The sequence below is a fragment of the Falco biarmicus genome, chromosome 1 (genome assembly GCF_023638135.1).
Source record: "Falco biarmicus isolate bFalBia1 chromosome 1, bFalBia1.pri, whole genome shotgun sequence".
Lineage (NCBI taxonomy): Eukaryota > Metazoa > Chordata > Aves > Falconiformes > Falconidae > Falco > Falco biarmicus.
Genome location: NC_079288.1, coordinates 39,122,204 through 39,138,885, shown reverse-complemented (window position 1 = coordinate 39,138,885; position 16,682 = coordinate 39,122,204). Strand labels below are relative to the sequence as shown.

Genomic DNA, 16,682 nt, shown 5'->3' with positions numbered 1-16,682 from the left:
TGTGTTGTTTTTTGTTTTTATGAATAACACGTCACTTTACTGATAATTGAAATTCAATCAGTATTGAAGCGAAAAACTAGTTGTAAGCTTTGCCTCTGGAAAATGTTTCATTTATGATGCTGTCACAGCCAAAAGGAAATTACTTCCCTGGAGCAGATACGGCTGCAAACAGCAGCAAAGGGATGTGTTTCTGGACTGGGAAAGCTCCTGAGCAGAAGAATCAGACCTAGTATCAGTTGTCAAAGCTGAGACTGCATTGGTCAGACAGTATGTTAAAACGTACTGACAGGAATAGTCCTCTCAGTCATTCACATAGAATCATAGTGCATTAGAAGATATCCAGCCTACTCCAGCTATCAACAAAGACAGTGATAATCTTTAGTTGCAACAGGGACTACAATCCATATTTATATACTAAGAATTAAATTGTTAATTGTTTGCATTTAATCCCCAAGTAGTACTGGGATGACATTTAAAAAAAACAAACATAATGAAACACACACACACAAAACCCAGTGGAACTTCACCGGTTTTTTTTTTTTTAGGCTGAGAGATTTATTAGTCTAGTTGTAGATAATGTAAGTCATCAGTGTCAAATATCATTTACAAACATTAACTCCTTACAGAGGGGAGAACAAAAAAATTAATACTACCTGTTGTGAAAAACATTTTCAGGAATCTCTACATTATGAAGTGCTACTATTTTTAAACATATATTACTTTTTAACACACAAAAAAAAGAACAGTACCATTTATAACTTTTTTATAAAACTTACAGTGGAAAAAAGTGAAAATCCGTGATGTAACATAAAGGATGTTCAATATTGTATTCATACATTTAAGGGACACAGCAAAGTGTTACCTGTATCCATGATCCTTATAGTCTTTTGTGGCAGAGTAAACAACTGAGCTTGCTTTAACACTGATTTGCTGAAACAAATTCCACACCTCCTGGTAGATATATTGCTGTAAAAAAAAACCCCAAACAAATTATTAAGTAGAGCTTATTGAATACAATCTCTCTGAAGAACAACGTTTAAAACACACTAAGTATTAGGAAGTCCTTCAGACAGGTATCTAGTTGTAGCCTGAGCAACAGTTTCAGCTTCCATAAAGCACACAGTGGAAATGCTTTCATTATTTTACAAAATGTATTAAGTTCTTTAACTCTGCCCTGCTGATGGAAAACTTTTTCAGACGTCTGAGTTCAGGCAATTAATTGCCAGAGGCACAAATCACATTCTGAAAATTTAGTTACTCCTTTTATGACTGAAGAAGACAATCTATACTTTTAAATGTATGGACCTACAAGACTTTGAAAGTTAAATAGTGATAAAAAAAAAATACTGTGTGCTTATTTGGGACACTGGCCAAGTTTATAAACTTCTTACTACATTCTGAAAGCAATGAGTTTGGTGGCTTTTTTTATTATTTTCTATGGGAAATAATCTTTACAGGGACAGCACTTTACACATCATTAATTAGCTTTTGTTTTCTGATGTCACAGAGAAATGAGGATTGTACAAGCACATACCTGTGATGAAGAAAAGAAAAAACCTTAAAAAACTTCTGCAAATGTAGTTTCTAAAATTTTTTTAACTTTTTAACTAAAAGAAAGGGAACATGAACTGGCACTTTCTTGACCAGTTCTTTCCTTACATTTCCAGTGATGACCAAGCAGCCCAGCTGATCAATGATGAGTACATCAAGATGAGAAGGCGGCTGGCAAAACTTCTGCTGTAAGATCTGTAGGATGGGTTCCATCATTTTTGGCGTGTCCCTCAGAGCCACTGCAATGTGCCCTAGAGCACGAATTGTGTGGTCAGGAATCAAATGAGCTTCCCTGTTACAAAAAACAAATGATACAAAATGATACACATAACTGTTCAACAGTTATCAAGAACTCCAAGCATGGTTACATTCATGTAAGAAATAGTTCATATACTAAATTTAAACATCACTAACAGCTTTAATATTGTCACTCTATATATCCATCTACTCTCAACATTAACTATACAGATATATACTTACACAGGTTGGTTTTCAAAAAAAACCCAAACCAACCCACCTACAAACACACTATCCAAGAAATCCACACTAATCCATGAAGAAACTGTTCTAGAAACAAGTGACAAGAGGTAAAAGTGATCTGCAAAACATTAAGACAAGACAGGACCTCTCCTTGGAGGTTTCTTGGTTGGCGAGTCTCTCAGAAGTGAAGCAAGTCAAATGCCACAAGTGACAAGCTGTGTCTAGCCATAAAAGATGGCTGATGCCTGAATGATACAGCAGAGAGTATCACTCAATCTAGGATACAAAACTGGCTAATACTCACCATAGATTTGCTGATTCAATCATGTAAGAATAAATCCATACCTCTCAGTATAAAAACAAAGGCTCAGCTCTGCAAAGACTTGCATGGGAAGATCCTGGCCCCACATACTAATCCCACGAATCCCAGAGACACTTAATTCTAAAATAATGCTGCCCATACTTATATCTACAAATAAGCTTCAGGTTCACTAAGTGAAGGAAAAATTGGTTTGATCGCTAACAACTTACTTATCACTCTCTTGAGAAATGTACAGACGGTTAGATAAACTGGCAAGGAAGGCCTCAACAATCACTGAATCTATAGTCAAGCCAGCTTTCAAGCACCTGGAATAACAATAAACAGAAAACTTGCTAGAAGAGCCAGAGGGAAAAAAACAAAGAACATGAATTAAACATTTTACTTTTTACTACTATAAATGCATGCTAGGTGTAAGGGAAATAACTTTATACTGAAGAACTGATTGCCTAGGAAGGCTGCTGTATTTTAACACTGACGTATTTCTAAAAAATGAGCAGAGCTTCTACTGCTGCTTTCTCCAGCAACAATAAAGATGGGGATATGCAATAACGTAAACTCAGAATCCACTGCTTTGGAAACGTCAATCTCATCTCTAGTCACCAACTATCTGTCTTCCCTCCAGCTCTCTGTAGCTGTCTAGAAGGGAAGAATAATCATTACACTGCCCACATTTGTGCATGTAACAATCCTGTTACAGGAGGCTCACTCAACATGATAATCTTCAGCAGAAAACAAAAACCCTGCTGAGTATCAAAATGGTGACTAACTTGAATTACATATGTGGGAAGCAATGAGACTGAATTGTTATTTTACATAACATAAACAGAACCAAAAGATGTCTGAAGGAAAATGGAGTCACGATCAGAAAAGGCAACAAGCCTTCTAGAGCAGCACCTTTCTGAACCGTCACAATACTTTTCAGCTAGGGACAAGAACACGTTCCAACATGGTGCAAGCCCCTCTTACCTGCAGATGTTGTCTATGGCAATGTCACGCAGCTGCTCATACATGGATGGTTGACTTTTCTTGCCAGGCATTGCATTTAGAGTAGACTCTGAATGCTCGTTGGTTACACTAATCTTGATGTCATTACCACCTACTAAGAACACAGAGTACGGAAATCAACAACATTTGAAATACCCTTTTTCCCCAAGATGAGAGCGCACAGCCAGAGCAATATCTGGCGAGTGCAAAACAACCTACTTTACAGCTCAGAGTTGAACTGAAGGACTCTGAGAGTGCATGTGTTGCCACTAGCTATACAAAATTTACTGTGTTTACTGTATTCAATATAATTAATATTTATTCCTAAATAATTATTCCTAAATTAGTCACTTTCAGTTCTCATTTTACCTGTTCTGCTTTAGCATTATGCAAATGATTTAAACTGAACATTTTCTTTTTCAAAATCATAACCTGACATTACAATTTGAAAACAACCCACAAAAAACCTGCCAAATGCCATCAAGATGGTCATGGGGCTGGAGCACAGGACATGGATGCAGAGTCTGAGGAACCTCACCTTGTTCAGCCTGCAGAAAAGGCAACTTTGGACAGACTAAACAGCTGCCTTCCAAAATGCAAAGTAGGCTACCAATAAGACAAAAGCAGGCTTCATACGAGAATGAGACGCAACAGCCCTAACTTGAAACAAGGAAAGTTCCAACTGGATATGTGATTCCTGCCACCACCACTATGAGGATAATTGTGCCTTGGCTCAGGTTATAGAATCCCTGTCCTTGGAGGCCTCTGAAGGCCCACATTGACAAAGCTCTAAGCAAACTGCTCTGAATGGAACGTAGGAGGTTGACACACATAATACAACCTTAAATACTGTAGTATCCCACTATACTTGCTGGTGATCCTACTTAGGACAGAAGTGCTCCATTTCAGCAGCAGCAGAACAGCTATATCGTTGCTAGGATAAAATGCAGTTCTACATACACTGCTTGCCCTTAGACACACTTCTACCAGAACTTGGTTTGCATTCCACCCTTCCATCTCAAAAAAAACCCAAAACCAAACAAACAGAACAAAAAACATAAATCCATCTCCATTTGCCCCTACAGCTCTATCACCACAAAATATCCAAAAGCATCAAAAAGCCATACAAGCTGGAAAACAATCACTAGCATACCCTTTGAAATGTGGCTTTTTTTCCCTTACCTGTGTGATACTGACTATGATACTTGTAAAGTTTCACAAGCACTGGGGACGGTATCACAAGAAAGTCTCTCAAAGATGGATTGACAGAATGAACCACAACAGGGAACCTCTCACACAAACGACCTAGACCCTAAACAACAAAAAAAAGCAAGCATAACATAGCTTTAGAATATAACAGCACAATTTTTATTTCAACTGTAAGCTTGCAACTTCAGCTCAACTAAAAAAAAAGCCAACCAAAAAACCCCACCAAACCAAACCATACACAGTTCAGAGGGATTCAGTTTTTAGTGGAAGATTTAGATCTTTTAAGCCTCTAATTCTTGGAGGTTTTCCTACAGTGTGTCATGCCAGTCAAGCCTTGCTGTCCCTTCCTGGGTGATTTCACAGGAATGACATGAAATGAACTGCACTTTCTAAAAATAAAGTTACTGAACAAGTTCCAACATTTAGAAAATCCTAATAACTTACTATTTACTATGTGGTGGAAAACACCGGATTTGTAAGGTTATGAATAAGTGCGAACAGGAAGACATAAAAATAAGAATAAACAAGTCTTAGCTTTAAAACTCGGTGATCTGCCAGTCCCAGTATTTTATCTGTTTATGTAATGGACTAAGAATCTAAATATTTCAGAAATGAAATACTGGTTTAAAAAACCCTCATGAATATTACTCTTCAAGAAGTAGCTGAACTAAGAAAATTCTGAAAGCACTACTCTACTGCAGTTCTAGTTTCCACAACAGACCTCTAAATACAAACATAGAGCACACTGATAGAAAGTAATACAAATAGCAGATAAAAAGTATCCTTCTGTCAACCTGCAGAAGTCCCCAAACTCTCACTCACTGATATGGTAATGACAAGTACTGTAAAGACAGACCTGCAAACAGCAAATTAGCAGTGGCAAGTGAGCAATGATGACTTTGCTTGAAGTTTTTGACTGCAGCTTCTCTGATAACTTGATGCACAGGTTTTCTGCACCTTAAATGAAAAATCCAACAGAAAAATTTATATTTATCGATTTGTTATCAGGCCACACAAATCCTAATGCTTACTGGAAATTCTAAAACAATGCAGAAAAATTATCAACTTCACTCTCTTCATACTACAAATCCTCAAAAAGATTTAGTGCTGCTTCTGCAAAAACAGTTTTGGAAACTTACTATCTGCACCAAACAGCTCTGTCAAACACTATGATTGAAAGAATGACAGTATTTAAAGTTGGTTTTGAGCATACTTCACATCTGACAGAAATTAGGTATTGCACAGTCCAAAGGAAAAAAAAAAAAATCCTTCAAATTATTCAGAGGCGGCATAAGAATTATACAAGAAAGAAAATGGAGAAAAAGTAAGGGTTTACCAGTCCTGATAGCAATGAAGAAAAAACTTTTTCTTTAAAAGAACAACTGAGAAACATTGAAGACACTAAGAGCGATAATTAAAAAACATAAACTAGAAAGTAAGAGCTGCATATAATGCAGCAATTATACCATCTCTTGTAGATAAGCCAATAGGATGTTTGTTTCCATTTCTATAAAGAGATGTCTAACTACATAGCCAACTTGTCTGACAACTTTTTGATCGAAGTTTTACTCTTGTATTCTAATAGCAAAAAGTATTGCAGTGAAATTTATTTTATATTTCTCTGAGCATCATCTACCCTCAGAGACCTTGTAAGTATTTCTACAACTTAAAAAAAATAAGACATTCCAGAGACCGAAGAGCATTTTTTACCTTGCTCATCCTTCACAGCCCACACCATGAGATCCACACAGGCAGCGTTAGCCTGACAACGCAGTTTTAAAGGACTCAGTTCATTGTGCAGTCGATCCACATCATGAAGGATTTTCTGAAGTTCTGACTGACTGCTGTTGAATTGCTCTAGCACAAAATCATGTATTTCCTTCACAAATGAGTTGGGAAGGTCTAAAGAAATAAAAGGAAACAGCATTATACTAGAAGGATGGAAGTCAGTGTATAAGAATGACAACATACATAAAATCCACTGCTACATTATAAATCAAACTATTTAATAAAGTTTATATCCTGCCTGTACCATAAATTTCATAGCAAAGTCCACCACTGAGTAGACAAATTAAATCCCATCTATTAATCCTTTTAATGGTGCTAAAAATATTTTTGTCCTGTTTCCATAGTACCTTTTTTATATATGAAAACATTTCAAAATACAAATTTTACAGGACAGGCAGAGTTCCCAGAAAACTCAAACCCCAATGTTCAAGCATTCAATACAATACAGACAACACTTTGGATACTAAACATAATGAAGGATAAATAAAAAAAAAAAATACAAATACTATACCTTTCATATAGTACAAAGTGTCTCTCAGCATTTTAAACTGAGCAAGATAAAGAGGGTCACTGAATGTTTTATAATAGAGATCTGTATTAGCACCCGTCTGAAAGAGAAAAGAAGTAACCTGCTGGATTCAAAATTAAACATTTTCCATTATATGGATAATAAATCTTACTCAAGTGACATAATTGTTTCCCTCTACAATGTAAACAAGCACTTAAAACAGCTACCAGAAGTACTCTCACAGCTTTTTCCCGTCTACTTTTATTAAAAGGAAAAGTACAGCCATTCAATGCATTAAATAAGATTCAGTCAGTCTTTCGATTTGAAAAGCACATATATGTTCTCTCGAACGGAATTGTTAAAAGAAAAAAAGAAGAGGAGGATTTAAACCTCTCATTTTACTGAGATTGCAAAAAAAGAAACTGAAGCTGTCTGCACTTATGCCTACATTTCAAATATGGCAGTACTTGAAGGAAGACAGGAGGGAACAGCAAAGCCCTTTTCCTACGTAACTGAACACATACTCTTTTCAACACGGCTTTACGCTCCCAAGGAGGTGAGGCTAACTCCATAAAACGTGGTGGAGGCTGTCACAGAACTGCACCCAGGGTAGGGGAGAACAAGGACCCACAGCCCTATAGAAACAAGTATGCCACCTCTGAAAGTAAATGTCAACAAACTGTTACACTCTTCAACTCATAGAAATTACACCAAAAAGAGCAGCAGTCATTTCCAAGCCAGAAAACCACCAACACACTGTGTCTACATGAAAAAAAGACAACATTACTGTAATATGTGATAAAGACCTTCGTCTACAGTAAACCAGTTTTGGGCAACCAATGCTGTAACTTAATGAGACAACACAGCTAAAGTAAGAAAATGGTTCATTTTTTAGGAGAATAACTATTTCCTTCTGTGTAAGTGAAAAACATTCCCCCTTCACCCCCACATTTTCACACAGTTCAAGGCTAGATTTAAAGCACTGAAAGAACAGTTCAAACAGGGAATTAGTGTAATTTTGTAAAGAGAAGGCATACCTTACATACGTAGAAGACAAATTTCCAAGTATTAATTATTAAGACAAAAAAATAGTCATCAGACAAGGAATTAAAGAACATACCTCTGCAACTTCAGCTACAACTGCATCTAAGGTCTTCAGCAGAGAATCCCCAACTATCTGTTTTACCTACAGAATGAAAAAAAAAAAAAAAAAAAAAAGTTTCCTGTGGGTGACTGTGATATGAAAGCAATACAATTTTGCCCATGCACAGAAAACACAAATCACTAGACCACAAAGTTTCAGATGAAATTAAGGCTACAAGAATTTCTGGCTGCAACAAGAATAAATGTATCTGAGCATCTGTGTGCTGTTCCAAAATAGCTGCTGCAGGGAGCAGACAGGGCTAGTAGTTTTTGTCACTTGCGTGAATTCCCAGCAAATAAACTCTTCTAGAAAAGGGTCTCATTCTCACAAAAAAAAGCCAATCTTGTACTTCAGCAGCTAGCAGTATTTAAGTTACCTCAGATCAAGTGGTCTGAAATACTCACACATGAAGTTTTGTCAACTTATTTGGAAAATCAAATAAGCTGACATAAACTTACTTTGATTTTCCAAATTCTTTATGATTCATAGGAATACTACTGAAGCATAATGTTAAATGCCATAAAAATAACATTACAAAAGCTTGAGAGACAAACACTGTCTCTTTATTTGGAATTCTAAAAGCTTAAAACTTAAACTGCATCTATTTCTTGCATGAATATCTAGAATACAGTCTCACTACAGCCTTTGTAAGAACCCATTGCATACCATGTTCAACAGCTGACGGAGCATTTCCAGTGGGATGTTAAACTCTTTATTGTTAATGCCATTGAAGAGAGGAGAAACTGAAAAGCTAGAGCTGATTGTACAGAAGTAATAATCAGGATCCAGTGCACTCCCATCAGGAAGATATGAACCTGATCAGAAAAAATAACAGAAACAGAAGTTTGGGGAAAGAGGATATATTAACTTCGTTTAACAGTACTGTTTAGTCACTACTAAAGAGTTATGTCCAACCCAGGTACAGTCTTTAACTTGCAAGCTATCAAGAGGCACATTTCAGCTAATTTACTGGCAAATCAAGACAGAACACTATGATGAAAACATACATTTGTTCATGAGAAGTTTACAGTGACAGTGGAAGAATTGATTTCAATGACGTGTGTCCGTATCAGAGACACTGCTAACAAAAAGTCTTCCCATATTACTGATGTACATTTACCTGAAAACATTTGTAAATGCCATTTTATTCAAAAGCATAGAGGTGCTAAGAACAGGTTAAGTCGAAACTATCTTGCAAGGTTTTCCCCTATATTAGATCAAATGAACACATGACACAGCTTTCATCTTAGAAGCAGCACCAATTCACTACTGCAATTTGAAGGCAAAGAGAAATCAAATTATTTTTCAGGTTCTAGTACTCTATTAAGCAAACAACTTGCTAAGCATGCTGTTTATATTAATTATCTTATTTACATATACATATAAATAATTATATTAATATAATAAAAATTAAGGTAATTACTTATCTTCTTCAGAAAGTAAGACTATCACAATCTATACTATTGGAAATAATACAAGGACTGCCTGTATCTGAAATAACTGGTGGAAGTCAGTATTGAAAATAAAATCCTGATCAGAATAACCATAACTCTGCTGAAGACACAATTAAATTATTCCAAAAATTTTACAAAGTTGTCCACTATCCACCTACAGTTTTGATTATTTTTGATCTACTACTATAGGCTCTCTCTAACCTGCAGCTTTTTTTTTTTTTAATTCAAAACACAAAGATCACAATATTTAAGAAGAACAAGTTGGTTCAACAGGATAGACAGAAGACAAACAGGTCTCTTCCTACCTGGCAATTTAAGAACAGTATCTGAGCTACCCTGCAATCCCATAATATGACTGAGGAAGACAGATGCCTCTACAAACAGTAATATGAAGGAAACAAAAAAAAAGTAATGTGGAAGAAATTCATTTAAACCAGGGCTCAAGAGAGGAGAATGACCCAGAAACAGATAATGGCCAAGCTGTTAAAAACCTCGGAGGGCCAGACAAAACTAGAGACACCAAAACACCTCAGATGCAGAGCTAGGCCTCCACTTGATTAATGAGACAGGTTATTTTTAAGCCCTGCTTTGACATAGAACTCAGCTCTCCCAAAACACAGTAGTTAAGAGTTTGTATATTAATTCATGAAAATTTTTCATGTTTCTGCTTTTTATGATGCAGTAATTAACACACATTAGTGAGCACTTGACTTCAGCGTGTCCTTTATTACTCTTCACTTCAGCAAGTTACTAGGTCTTACAAAATGATCCATAGTTTACTTCAAACAGAGCAGTTCAGATTTATACAATGTGCCCCAAAAGCCTCAAAATTCCAGACCCCCGTCCAAAAATCTAGTTGTCCAGTGAAGCACAGTACTAACACTTGCTCCTCAAAGTTACTCAACCTAATCTCCTGAAGTATTTTTGGCCTAGCTGAATTCAACTCTTCAGTACTAGCACAGCCTAGCAATAAGGAAATCACGTGTCTCTCAGCCTGGAAAATGCCAGTGTTAATAATAACTTCCTACTGTCTTTACACAATTTTTCAGAAACCTAGCAGGCATGTGCCAGAAAATTACGTAAAAATTCTAGAGTCCAGACAAAGGGGTCAAAAGGAATTTGGTTTTCAATTTTCTGTAGATAGTAACAAACTCCCAAATCACACACTGTTCCTTTGCAAAATAATTTACCTTCAAAGTAATGAATTGCAGATCCTCCAGGAGAGCTGGGAGGGGGAATTCCACGTTCAGGACTAACCTGAAACATTCACAAAAGCCATAATCTTAAAACTATTTACAAAACATTGAAAAGTCTTCCAGAGAATGGTTGAGACACTTTAAAATGAAACACAGCTTCAAACAAAACTAACAGGGACTACGTATTGCTGGGCCTAATAGCTCAATTGAAACAAAAAATAGGAAGTTGTCAAAAACTAGCTCAGTGCTTTTGAGTAAAGGAATGAGATCAGAATGATGACTCCTGCACTGTATGAAACCATGCCAATAGCCATCTGTGGTTTCAAAACCAGCACCTCAATCCATTCTTCCCCTAAGACAACGAACATCCACAGATACTCGTGAAACCACTGAGAGCCCATGTATCCTCAAGCACTTCTGAAAACTTCACCCACAGAGTGCCAGCTCCTCAAATTCACAGATTGACATTACACTGCTTTTTCATGAACATAAAGCAAGGAGCAGGATTTGCCAGTTGTTCCATGTGAAGACTTATTAGTCCAGGTGTTAGCTTAACTGTCACTGATTGTTCTGTAGCTGAGAAACTATAAAATTATTTTGAAACTCAGCTGTGGAACAGAAATAAAGATCTCTGTATCTGGTCAAACAACATGTCTGCAATGAGACATTGACTGCATATCCAGACTTAATGCTGCCTTAACTCCACCAAGACCACAAAATCATCTAAGCAACAACTCCAACCCAGAGCAAGTCATGCAAACCTGTGAGATGCTAGATACACTGCTAGCCTTTCTCTTCAGTGTCCCTTCTTGGCAAACAGTGAGTAGAGAACTGGGAAGAATTGATCTGAAATCATTAAAAGATCGTCGGCGAATTCCTTCAAGCTCTTCAGGAACTCTCAGGGAATGTGGGGGAATTTTTGGAAAAAGCTTTGAAAGGAGAGCCTCCTCTGAATTGCTGTAGCGACCAAAAGCTCGAGAGATTCCAATCAGGCAGGGCACTGCATACTTGCATAAATATTCTGGAAAAGTAAAAAAAAAAAAAAAAAAAAAGGAAAGAGTACATTAATAGTAACTTAGAACTTCCCCTTCATGGTTTTGCTATCACTTCATTTAACTGCTTCAGCCTAATGTGATTTACAAAGACTTATCTGTGCAAGCAGAGGAAAAACTATAAATTAACACTTCCGCTTCCATATTTACCAGTCAGCAACACACAGGATAAATGTGTGTTAAGGTGAGTCAAAAGAAAAAGCTGCTCACTTTTCAGGAGCGACCCTGATAATTAGAATACACAAGAGAAGTTCAGAGGACAGGAGTTACAAATATAGTAACAATTTTTATAGTACCTTTATCATGCATTTGTGGGGTCTGGCACATTCCCAACAGGAACTGCATTACTTGTAGAATTGCATCCAAAATCTAAAGACAGATATATAAAAATATCTTTTGGTAAAGACATATCATTATCTTCTATTAGATCACTACAACAACTGGAACTTGCAAATATTAATTTAAGCACCTCTGCGAACAATTTTTCTTAATGCTGTGTGACTGAAAACATATATTGGCCTCACTCAGCTTACAGAGCTTCTTTTGTAAAGTCTGCAGTTAGCTTGTACATACCAGCAGAGGAAAACTGCAGCGGTCCTTATCTCAGTATTAAAACTGGAATTCTAAAACTCTGGGGTCAGCAGCTGGCATCCTTCAACACCCAGAAGTAAGGGCAGACTTATGAGTATCTTCTAGATACTTGACTATTAATTAACACAAGCAAAATAATGGAACACTATGCATGTTAAAGCAATCAAACCCTTTGCAAGAAAGGTTTGCTGTGGTGTACTCTTCTCTAGACATTTGTCAGTATTACAGCATTGGAGAACTGGGCACTACATCAGTACAAACTTAAGATAAACTCTACCTGCTCTCTGAGAGATGCATCCCTGTAAGCAACATCCGATAACAACGTTACCAAGCAGAAGCTGAAGTTTTCTGCCACTGGAAGCAAGCCTGCGAAGTAAGACAGAAAATAAGCCACTTAAGCATTGTGACAGAGAACAACATAGAAAGAGCAAATGATAATAAAGCAAGAAGACGCTAAGGGATTCCCAACTCATACAGCTCTGAGATAGATTGTAGAAAAATATAGTATAACACACAAAATTAAAAGTACACTCTAACCATTATTATTTCAGCATGGAATGTTAAAAAAGTAGTTTTAACAATTAAAAAATGTCCAAGTTTTCAAGTAATTGAAAAAAAGTAAATTCTATAACATTATATAAAAGTATAGTTACATTAATTTTAAGAGAGATTAACAGAGCTAGAAATTAAGTGGTTTAATTAGTGACTAAGCATCAAAGCTAGAAGCAGAGCATACAAATCAGGTTCCACTCTGCTGCTCTAACTACGACACAATCTTCTCCAATTGAGTAACAAAAATATATTGAGCGTAGAACTATTTTTAATTCATCCAAATTAATTTAATCAAAAAGCAGTCAAGCAAGAAAGCCAGGAGCTATTAAACTTCCTCTTTGCTTCTAAAGGAAATCAATATTCAAGGCTGCTAAGTCAGGAGCTAAAACCTAGCAGGACCTATCATCTCCCCTAGTACCATATCCTGAAAAACCTTCGTAATCTCTATTTCCTGGCTGGCATTCCATAAAAGATCAAAAAATCCAAACATCACCTCTGCCCTTCCGTGCATTGCTTTCTTCTATCCATTGGACTTTAGGAAGACCCTTCAGAAGTCGGAGGAGGTAAGGAACCACATTATCTTTGTGCTAAAGAAGAAAACACTCTATTTAAAATGGAGCAGAAAAGCTGAACCATATAATCTCAACAGTTTTTAGAGATATGGAAAGACTACACTAACCACACAAAGAACTTGCTGCTAATGATTACTCCACAGGCTTCTTCAACATTGCAAAATTGATTTCAACACAGGCAACTGGAAGTAAACCAATTCGATGCTATAAATCCAATCCTTTCATTCTAGGCAACAGTTCATTCCCCACAAAACTTGGGAAAAAAACTTCCAGAACAGCAATTAACCCCAAACAATTTATTAGTTTACAGCAAGGTCAAAAATAATTTTAAGGCACCTAGAAATTCAAAAGTGCCAGTCCTAATTCAGTACATGTGACTGACCTGGCACTTAACTCACCTATGTAACACTTCAGCTTCCTAATCTGCAAATCAAAGGGTAGCACTTTCCTGCCTCACAGAGTTAACTAATACTAACTGCTGGTTTTGAAAATATCGTAAAAATGCTACAAAACATGAATACAGCTGCCTTATTTAAACTTCATACTAACAAAAGCACCTAAAAAATGCAAAAAAAAAAAGGAAAAATGCAAGCAGTATTATAGTAAGTATGTACTACTAAATAGAAGATGACTCGGGTCCGATGCAAACCTAAGCAACACTGCACAACTTAAAGTAACATCTAATCACTTTGGACGTAGGACTCCATGTATCCTTCCTTTCCTCTGCACAAAACAATACCATGCCCAGAAGGGATCTTCAAAGGGAAGAGGACCAGCTTGTCATAAACAGGCTGACAGACACAAAAGGGGTGTTCATACACAATGCAGCCTATGTGCACTGTTTGTCTTCTCATGCCTGGGTAGTGCCAGTCGTGAAAGGGCCTATTACAAACCTGACATTCAGGAGTCCATTGGAACATACCTGTCATTCAGAAGCATGTGGGGAAGAACACAGAACGATACACACGGTTTGAGTAAATCCTCCTGAATAGCCTCTCCTTTCTCTCCTTAAGCTATGATGACCAACAAACATGACAGCAGTTTGGCTGTGGCAGTGTCATGACTACTGTAGCACACTCATCAGTGCTGTCCTTGTTTCCTTGTGCTCTTCTGCCTGCATCCATCTGTTATCTCTGACCCTTTTATTTATTTTTATGAAGAGTAAATACCAACTTTTCATTCATTGAACAACTAAACTTGAATTAATCCAAAATTTTTCAAGTTAAATAGAGTTAGTCTAAGCAGGACAAATACCTGAAGATCAGATTCAATTAGAAAGATTCCTAAAGCAATAACAGCATCTCTGCGACGTTCATCTAACTGGAAAATCCCATGGAAGTCCACTGGACACATACAGAGCAGTTTTTGTACCTGAAAAATAGCGGAGGAAAAGAACAGTGGAATAAGACTGAAAGTGTCAAAAAACAATCCAAGGGAACAACAGTACATCTGTTAAAACTTCCTTCCAAAAATCCACCAGTAGACCTCAGGCAAGTAATGCAAATAGCTCCTAGCTTCTCCTCATGGAGCAGAGCTGGCTGTCACGTCCATGCCCTAGCACATGCCAAGCAACAGGCCTGGGTAGCACTAACACAATAGCAAATATTTTCACAGCAGTGGAAGGAGTTGACAGGCTGTGGTTTTCAAGATTCATTCAGACCTCCTGTGTTTGAAGTGGGCAGTAGTCTTTCCATCTTCTGGAAGGCAGATGGCCACATTCCCCTCCTTTAGTCAACAATCTTAATGAGAGCATCTAAGGGCCACCAAAGAATGATGAATGACAGAAACTAAAGAAAGACAGAAAAATCTCAAGTAGATGTCAAACATTTTTACCACAACTTATTTTCACATCTCAAGAAGATTTCTGAAACTTTTCAGAGCATCACATTAACAGAGCGCATTCCTGCATCCCTGGTACAACAAAGCCTTCCCTTCCACTAATTCATTGGGCATTCTGGACATACAAAAAATGTGCACCACACACCACATTTAATCAATTCCTGTAAACAAAAACCAGGTGGACAGAGCTTTAGTTACAGCTGCACAAATGCCTCAATTACATATAGCAATGAACAATAAACTTTTACCTAGCCGAGTACGACTTTTGCTCAAATCTTTTTAGCATAATTAAGTTTCCAGAACTATTACTTTCTCACTACTTACCTATTACTTCACTCCATACCAAGCAAACACACATCTAAATAATTCTCCCAAATAACAGTTCCATAGGGAAACAAAGTAAGAAAAGGAAAATGCAACAAGCGTATTTGTCTTTTTGTAAATCTCCTTAGTGTTAATAAATACTATCTAAAAAGGACTGCCACAATAAATATTTATGTTTGAACGCAAGTTACTTCCTGTTTACATAGCTCTTTAAACACACAGCCTTGAGATTTCTAAGCCACAAAACTATTTCCCTAGAGGACTGAAAGAATTTACTGGGTACTCAGTGGAATTTTAAGATTCTGATCCTTATACTGCCAGACCTCATGATTACAAGATCCATACACAACACAAATAATCGCCTTGCTCAACATAAAACACAGCAGAGGAAATAGGAACTTTGGAAAATAACTTCTGATGCACACATCAGGTTAATATCTGCAATAAAATGAGTGAGTAATTTCAGCTAGATATGAACCATTAACATAATTTAACTGCTACTATAGTCTCTCAAACTAAAGAAATAAACCCCTGAATATTAGTGAACCAACAGCAAGACATAAAAAAATTATTCACAGTTGGCTGTCAGACCAATGGCAGATTCTGAGAACAAGAACTAAGCAGTCTGTGACAGAGGACCACAAACAAGCACTATAGTTTTCACCAGCGCAGCTTTGAGCTCAGAGACACCAACACCCGACACACCCGGCTGCCCCACGCCAGCGGTGGGTCTCCACTGAGACCCACCGGGGGTACTGCCCAGGCGAGGGCTCCCACCTGCTTTTACATTCCGTGGAGGTTTATCCCAAGCAAATTTTACCTTGAGCCGACCGCGTCCCTTGGATTTAACCAGATACGTGGAATAAAGCGGCCTGCCCTAATTAAGCTGAGACTAATTAAACTTATAGGACTGTGTTCCACAAAATTCAGGGATGCGAAACTGCTGCAAGGACCCACGTTCCTCGCAAGGTCACGGGGGCCGATGGCCACAGCTGCTGTGGCGATGCCTCCCGTGACCGTGCTTTGGGGTCCCGCCGGGCCCGCAGCCCCCACGCAGGGCCGGGGCAGGCCCCGCCCGCGGCGGCAGCATCCCCGGGCACGGACACAAACCCCCCC

The 16,682-nt window shown here is 37.6% G+C and overlaps 1 protein-coding gene across 2 annotated transcripts in view; it reads right to left on the bottom strand.

Annotated features, from left to right (window-relative positions):
* Positions 1 to 16,682, bottom strand: part of PI4KA (phosphatidylinositol 4-kinase alpha) — a 63,201-nt gene that overhangs the window by 45,890 nt on the left and 629 nt on the right. Inside the window, exons 2-17 of one of the 2 annotated variants that reach the window (XM_056357130.1) lie at positions 14,658 to 14,774; positions 13,325 to 13,418; positions 12,557 to 12,645; positions 11,985 to 12,057; positions 11,398 to 11,657; positions 10,631 to 10,697; positions 8,653 to 8,801; positions 7,963 to 8,028; positions 6,846 to 6,942; positions 6,257 to 6,448; positions 5,403 to 5,503; positions 4,520 to 4,649; positions 3,320 to 3,452; positions 2,563 to 2,658; positions 1,660 to 1,843; positions 863 to 966 (exon numbers count right to left, since the gene is read on the bottom strand). In XM_056357130.1, the coding sequence (XP_056213105.1) occupies positions 863 to 966; positions 1,660 to 1,843; positions 2,563 to 2,658; positions 3,320 to 3,452; positions 4,520 to 4,649; positions 5,403 to 5,503; positions 6,257 to 6,448; positions 6,846 to 6,942; positions 7,963 to 8,028; positions 8,653 to 8,801; positions 10,631 to 10,697; positions 11,398 to 11,657; positions 11,985 to 12,057; positions 12,557 to 12,645; positions 13,325 to 13,418; positions 14,658 to 14,774 (1,952 nt within the window). The remainder of the gene's footprint in view (positions 1 to 862; positions 967 to 1,659; positions 1,844 to 2,562; positions 2,659 to 3,319; positions 3,453 to 4,519; positions 4,650 to 5,402; positions 5,504 to 6,256; positions 6,449 to 6,845; positions 6,943 to 7,962; positions 8,029 to 8,652; positions 8,802 to 10,630; positions 10,698 to 11,397; positions 11,658 to 11,984; positions 12,058 to 12,556; positions 12,646 to 13,324; positions 13,419 to 14,657; positions 14,775 to 16,682) is intronic. The other variant, XM_056357138.1, reaches the window with a different exon arrangement.